We start from the raw sequence: 7,690 nt of genomic DNA on the forward strand, positions 1-7,690 counted from the left end.
CTTTGTTGTTGTGTACTTCTCAGGGTTTTTGGTATCAGGGTAATGCCAGCCTCACAGACTGAATTTGGACAGGTTACCTTTCTTGCAGTTCTTGGAAACAGTTAGAGAAGACTTGGTGTTAATTCTTCTTTAAAAATTTGGTAAAATTCTGAACTGGGGATGTAACTCAGGTAGTACACTTGCCTGGTATGTGGAAGATTCTGGATTCAAACTCTAGTACCTCCAAAAAAAGTTACTTCCTTTGTTAAAAGTTTGGTAAAATGTAGCCATCTGGTCTTTGGGTCTTTGGCTCTTTTGGTTATTGAGAAATATATGATTCAATTTCATTACTTTATAGTCTCTTAAAGATTTTTTGTTTTATGTTTTTGTTTGTTTGCTTTTGCTTTTGTTTTATTGTCCTGATGTTTCAATTTTGACTTGCCATATGTGTCCAGAAACTTATCCATTTCTTTTTGGTTTTCTAATTTATTAGCACAGAATTTTTGATACTGATCTCATGAGGAAAGTCATTAGCAGAGAGACAAAAATAGCTACTGTGGATAATTTGGCAGAACCTAACCTAAGAAATCTTTTCAACAACCTTGCAGGTAACTTTGACAACATCATTAATTCAGCAGCATTTTGTTCAAAATTATACAAGTGGATCCTTCTTTTTAATACTTCACTCTCTTTATTTAGCCTAGTTATAGGGTAATAAATGATAACATTGATGAATATTACCAACAAGACAATGTCTGTGCTATTATCAATACAACGTGCTGTTTATAGGTAACTTCATCTGGGGAAATTGAGGCCCAACTTTGTAACATTATATAACAAGGTCAGCAATTACAAGCCTCATTCAGTTCCCCTTGGGTATTTGATTTATTCAGATGGTTACCTTCAAGCCTAAGTCATAAATCAAAATGATAATGTATACTGGCATTATGGAATTTCTATTAATATTACTTTGCATAATCCCAGTGACTCAAGAGACTGAGGCAGGAGAAACACAAATTCAAGGCCAGTCTGGGCAATTTAGTGAGACCCTGTCTCTAAAATTAGTAAAGGGGACTGAAAATGTGGCCTAGTGGCAGAATGCCCCTGGGCTCAAACCTCAGTATCACGAAATATGCTAATAATAAAAAAATCACTTTATATTATTTCCTTTTAAAATGAAGCACCTATTTTTGTCAGATCTCTGCATAAACACAACTCTGCACAAGTATGGTTTTCCTCACACTTTGAGACAAAAACCAGCAACTATGAAACACACAAGATTTAGTTTAGCAATGAAATACAGATGAACCAGGCCTGATAGTTCTCATTCTGACCTATTTGTTGCTCAGATGAGAGTAAAAGGATCTTGACATTGACTTCCACCCATTAACTTCTCCCCAGTCCCACATGGAATGTGACCAAACTGGGACATGTCTATCCCAGCAACAGGGACACAGTCTAGCTAATGTTAGATAGCAGGTGGACGTGAGCCATGTGAACATGGAATGTAAAGGGTTAATTCTGGGGATTGAGCCTAAATACTCTCAGCATGTCTTTCTTTGAAGCAACTCACACAAAGTTCAGCTCAGCCATCATTTTTAAAAGTACCAATATGTTAATCCTCTGTCAGAGTGTAGCTACCAAAGATTTTCTCCATTCTGTAGTTTCTTTCTTCACTTTCTTTTTTTTTAAGGGAATTCTATTTTATCTATTTATTTATTTATTTATTTTACAGACTGCATTTTGATTCATTATATGCAAATGGGGTACATCACGTTGTTTCTGTGGTTGTGCACGATGTAGATTCATACCATTCGTGTAAATATACATGTACATATGGTAATGATATCTGTCTCATTCCACCATTTTTCAAAACCCCTCCCTCTCATTTCCTTCTACATAAAGTTCCTCCATTCTTCTCTCACTCCCCACCACTTCACCCCCATTATATATCATCCACGTATCAGGGAAAACATTTGGCCTTTGATTTTTTGGAATTGGTTTATTTCACCTACCATGATATTCTACAATTCCATACATTCCCTTTGCTGTGTGAAAGCTTTTAAATTTGATGCCATCCTATTTACTAACTGTTGGCATTAATTCCTGAGTTTTAGGGTCCTATATGCTGGAGTGTTGACCATACATTTTTCTTTAGCAGTTGCATAGCTTCCGGTCTAATTCCTAGGTCTTCAATCCATTCTGAGTGAATTTTATATCAAAAAAGTGTCTAGTTTCATTCTTCTATATATGATATCCAGTTTTCCCATCACCATTTGTTTAAAAGACTCTTTTCTCCAATGTGTGTTTTTGGCATCTTTGTCAAGGGTCAGATGATTATATCTGTGTGGGTTGTCTCTGTGTCTTCTATTCTGTACCCCTGGTCTATGCATCTGTTTTTATGCCTATACCCTGCAGTTTTTCTTACTATAGCTCTGCAGTGTAATTAGAATCAGATATTGTGGTGCCTCCAGCACTGCTTTTTTGACTTAGGATTGCTTTGGCTATTCTGAGTCTTTTATTCTTCCAAATGAATTTTAGGTCTGATTTTTCTAGTTCTGTGAAGAATGCAATTCATATTTTGATGGGGATTGCATTGGATCTATATATTGTTTTTGATAGTATGGCCATTTTAGCAGTAATAATTCTGCCTATCCATGAACATGGAAAATCTGTACATCTTTTTGTGTCTTCTTCAAGTTCTTTCTTCAGTGTTCTATAGATTTTGCTGTAGAGGTTTCTCACCTCCTTGCTTAGATTTACTTCTAGGTATTTTCTTTTCTTTTCTTTTTTAAGTATGCTGAATAGAATTGTTTCATTTTTTCTTAAGAGATTCATTGTTGATGTATAAGAAAGTTATTGATTTTTGTATTTGATTTTCCATCTTGCAACTTTGCTAAATGTTTGTTAGTTCTAGCAGTCTTTTGGGGAAGTTTTCTGTACCTTCTAAGTATAGCATCACATCACCTGCAAAGAGTACTAATTTACTTCTTCTTTCCTATTTTTATTTCTTTTATTTCCTTGTCTTGCCTAATTGCTCTGGCAAGAATTTCTAGCATTATCTGCTTTGCTGTACTTTTACTAAATCCATGTCTTGGTGCAAATGCACAAGAGCTGAGAGCACAACACAGTTGCTGGTAAAGATCTTATTTTAGTTATTATCCTACCTCTGTTTTCAGCAAAAGAGTGATTGATCAACAATACTTTTGGAGAAATATCTGTGTGTGTGCGTGCGTGCGTGTGTGTGTGTGTGTGTGTGTGTGGTACTAGGGATTGAACCCAGGGGCACTTTATCATTGATCCACATCCCTGTTCCTTTTTATTTTTTATTTTGAGATAGGGCCTTGCTAAATTGCTGAACATGGCCTAAAACTTGCTATCCTCCTGCCTCAGACACCCAAGGTGCCAGTATTACAGATGTGTGCCACAACATCCAGCTTAAAGAAATATTTTGATTCAAAGAAAAGGGTAATATGTTGGAGCTGGGCTTGTGGCTCAGTGGTAGAGCACTTGCCTACCATGTGTGAGGCACTGGATTCAATTCTCAGCACTGCCTACAAATAAATAAATAAAGGTTCATCAACAACAAATAAAAATATTTTTTTAAATGGGGAAATGTGAAAGTTGATGATACCCAGATGAATCATTCTTCTCACACCCAGATGAAATTGAAGTCAGGAAGTAATGAAGGGAGGGGCTCAAGCTACCTAAGATAAGCAGTTTTAAATTACTTTCTAAAGTTCCACAAAAAGTTTCTTCCTTTTCTACAGGCATCCCACACTTTGACCACCTCACCTCCATATGCATAGATTTATGTAATGAAGTTTATTTTTAGCACTCTTTAAGACTGCCATTATTCAGAAAAGATTCTCATGTCAGAAAACATGCTGAAATTAGAGAATTCAAATTAAAACTACACTGAGATTCTATCTCAGTCCAGTCAGAATGGCAATTATCAAGAACACAAGTAACAATAAATGTTGACGAAGATGTAGGGGAAAAGGTACACTCATACATTGCAAATTAGTGCAAACACTCTGGAAAGCAGTAAGGAAATTCCTCAGAGAATTTGGAATGGAACCACCATTTGACCCAGTTATCGCACTCCTCGGCATGTACCCAAAAGACTTAAGATCAGCATACTGTAGTGACACAACCACATCAGTGTTCATAGCAGCTCAATCCACAAGAGCTAAGCTATGGAATCAACCTACGTGTCCTTCAACAGATGAATGGATAAAGAATTTGTGGTATATGTACACAATTGAATATTACTCAGCCATAAAGAAAAATAAAATTATGGTATTTCCTGGTAAATGGATCTTTTTAATCAGCTTTTTCACTGCTGTGACTAACATACCCCACAGGAACAATTCTAGAGGAGGAAAACTTTATTTGAGTGCTCACAGTTTTAGGGGTCATAGTCCTTAGAAGGCCAGTTCCATTCCTTGGGACTCAAGTTGAGGCAGAACGTCAAGGCAGAAGAGTGGCACAAGGAAGCAGCTCACATAATGATCAGGAAAGAGAGAGAGACTCCACTTGCCAGATACCTCAAAGCCATGCCCCCACAATACCCCAACTCCTCCAGTTACCACTTAATTAATCCCATCATATGATTTATTCACTGATTGGGTCAAGACTCTCACAATCCAATAATTTCTCCTCCAAACTTTCTTGCATTGTCTCACAAGTGAGCTTTTGGGGAACATCTCCCATTCAAACCATAACAGAAGAGACATAAGCTCCAGAACTGGGTTTGAAGGCTGGACAAATTCTCTATCACACAGGACCTTGTGACCCTACCTCCATCACCAAATTGACTATTAACTGCCCTCCTAGGGAAAACTTCCTATTTGATCATTTCTCAGCAAGTTGCCTTGAGGACGTCTGGAGAGAACACACTTAGCCAGACCACCTTGTGGGACATGTTGTTTTAATGCTGTTCACAGAACCATGCCCCCCATTCCACTTATATCCTAGAATGCATCCTGTCCACGTGTTCCCAGGCTCCAGGGAGGAAACACTGAAGGATGGTGTGGTTGGCCAGATCAGCTGCAAGACAGGAAAGAGGCAGAGACTGAGCAACTGGGAGAGATACAGACCTGGAGGGGGCTGGGGAGATGTAGGGCTCACCCTCCCAGAGGGCCAAGTGCCCAGCCCCCTCCCTGCCACAGTCCCTCTTCCAGTCTCACCTTGATTAAGGCAGGTCCTTACCTCCTGCAGGTCCTGGAGGTGGGAGACGTGGGACACCAAGACGTCTCACCATGGATCTTCAGCTTCGCAACAAACTTCTTGTGGCGGCCAAAGGACTGAGGACAGCAGAGCTCAAAGCAGGGCCAGTAGGTGCAGGTGAGGCCACAGCTCTGCGTCCGGTTCAGGGGCAGGATGGTGTCATAGTCACAGCACTGCTCCCAGGGGTTGTAGATCCTGTCCCCACACCTGGGCGCCGGCTGGCACAGCCATGGTTCTGAGCTAATGCGATGCGTGGGAGACCCAGAGTTTGTGTCCCTCCCCAGGAAAGAGATGGAAATCACCAAGTGGTGGCCCCAGGCAGGCTCTGACCCCTGCCAAGAGGCCTCCTGTCCCCTCCCTCCAGGTTGTCCTTACCTGTGCTTACACCTGTGCCTGCAGCCAGGAGCAAGACGATGCCCACACATACTGCAATGGTGAGGAAAAGAACTTAGTGGGGGTGGGGCTAGAGGGACACCCTCTGGGAAGGCAGGTGTGGTCGGAAGTTGGCTTCAACTTAGATTCAGGAGAGGTTGGAGCACTTTGGGATATATAATGGGGGAACTGACCTTGCAAAATGTGTCCCTGAGAAGAGACAGAAAGCAGGACAGTCTGAAGGCTGAGCTGAGCTTTAACTCCTCTATCTGTCTACTGCAGAAGGGTCAGACAGTAGGCAGGAAGGAGCAGGTGGCTGAGCAAGGTAGCTATGCCGGGTGGGGCAGGTGAGGCTGACTTTGCAAAATGACTGGCAGCCTGGACCGGAGTCCTCTTCACTCTGCAGCAGCCTTTACTCCCCCTCTGTCCTGAACAGAAGTTCCACTCAAATCAGAGCACACACTCTTGTCACTAAAGAGTTCTAACAGTTCTCATCCTTATGCGATATGTGCAGGCGTAAAACAGCAGGGGCCAGAGAACAACATGGGATGTTGCTGAAAGGCATAGTGGAGGGACACAGCATCTTGGGGGGGAGTCCCTTGAAGAGGTCTGGAAAGAGGAGAGCAGAGGTGGGAGGGTCAGGAGTGTGAAGAGAGAAGAGGAGGGTCTCAGAGAGCAGGAGAAGAGACCAATGAGGCCAGGGGAGGAAAAGGCAGGAAGAGCCGGGCATGCTGGGCACACATGTATCCCAGCTCCTGGGAAAATGGAGGCAGGGAGATGACAAGCGTGAGTCTACCCCAGGCAGCCTGACAAGACTCTAGGGCTGGGGACGTGGTTCAGGGGTAGAGCACTTGTCAGCATGTGCATGTCCCAGTACTGGGGGAAATGGGCAGGGGAGGGAGAGAGAGGAAAAAAAGAAAAGAGAAAATGGAAACAGGGAGAAATGAGCAGAGATGGGAAGAGGTGGGGAGAGACACAGGAGGCAAGCAGAGGTGGAGGGAGGGCAGAAAGGAGAGGAAAAGGAAGTGCTGGGAGACACCTGAGAGAAGGGGAGAGCCAGGCAGGAGGCAGGGGACACGGGAGGCATCTTTGTGTAGAAAAGAAGGCAGGGGAGAGGAGAGAGCAAGAGCAGCAGGGAAGAGACAGAGAAGACCAGGGGATGGAGAGACAGCAGAGGAGAGGAAGGCCAAGCAGCAGGGCTGCAGCCATCTGGGCAGTGCTGGCTGTGAGGTGGGGACTCTGAAGGGCAGAGTTAGAGTTAGGTCTGCAGGAGGGGGAGGGCCTGAGCAGCCAGGCCTGGGCTGGGCTGGGTCCCCCTTACCTAGTACGGGATCTCTGGTCTTCATATGGTCAATTCCAGCTTCATGCTGCAAGGATGACTCAGAGCTCAAGAGAACTCGGAGAAGAAAGGCAGCGCATTTATAGATGAGAGGGTGGGGGATGAGAGGTGGAGACTGTTTACTTTGAGATAAAAGTAGCACTGGACCAACCAGTGATGCCACTTAAGAATGGCAGAGAGTACAGAGAACCTCCCAGGTAACCCTTCCTTACTGCCTCTCTATGAAGACAGGAGCAGCCTGGCAGTAATCACCACGCTGTTGAAATAGGTTTCATTTTCAAACTTGCTCCAGGAACATTTGCATCATGTCCAGATGACCAGCAAAGCAGGTGGGCAGGTGCAAGGCAGCACAGTGAGGCAAGGGGGAGGGTGGGAAGGAGCATGAGGCTAGTGGACAGATGGCAGTTGAGACAGGCCAGCCAGTGGGGACTGATGGACCAGTTTAGGGGTCAGCGTCAAATCCTTTTATCTGCACTTGAGTCACAAGGTGGAAGTGGTTCTCAGGCTGTTTCCCCAGAGTCCATTTTCAAGTTCACTTCTAACTGCTCTGTAGGTGAGGACCGTCATTTCACAGTGCAGTGCCAAACACCATTTTGTTAGGAGTTGTACTTCTGTTGAATTTTGTCAGGCAACAGGTACAATTTTTTTTTTCTATTTTTGGCATTGTGGATTGAACCAAGAGGTGTGTAACCACCAAGCCACATCCTCAGCTCTTTTTATTTTAAGACAGAGTCTTACTAAGTTGCTTAGGGCTTTGTTAAGTTGCTG

At 43.2% G+C, this 7,690-nt stretch overlaps 1 protein-coding gene across 1 annotated transcript; it reads right to left on the minus strand.

Moving 5' to 3' along the window:
* Positions 1–4,828: 4,828 nt before the first annotated feature.
* LOC124967095 (insulin growth factor-like family member 3) lies at positions 4,829–6,970 on the minus strand. Its single transcript, XM_047529109.1, has 4 exons — positions 6,905–6,970; positions 5,587–5,637; positions 5,194–5,446; positions 4,829–5,031 (listed from the first exon to the last, which is right to left on the minus strand). Exons 1-4 carry the CDS (start codon positions 6,927–6,929, stop codon positions 5,028–5,030), a joined length of 333 nt encoding a protein of 110 aa, XP_047385065.1. The 5' UTR covers positions 6,930–6,970; the 3' UTR covers positions 4,829–5,027.
* Between the last annotated feature and the right edge of the window lie 720 nt (positions 6,971–7,690).

Source organism: Sciurus carolinensis, chromosome 16 (assembly GCF_902686445.1).
Source record: "Sciurus carolinensis chromosome 16, mSciCar1.2, whole genome shotgun sequence".
Taxonomy (NCBI): Eukaryota; Metazoa; Chordata; class Mammalia; order Rodentia; family Sciuridae; genus Sciurus; species Sciurus carolinensis.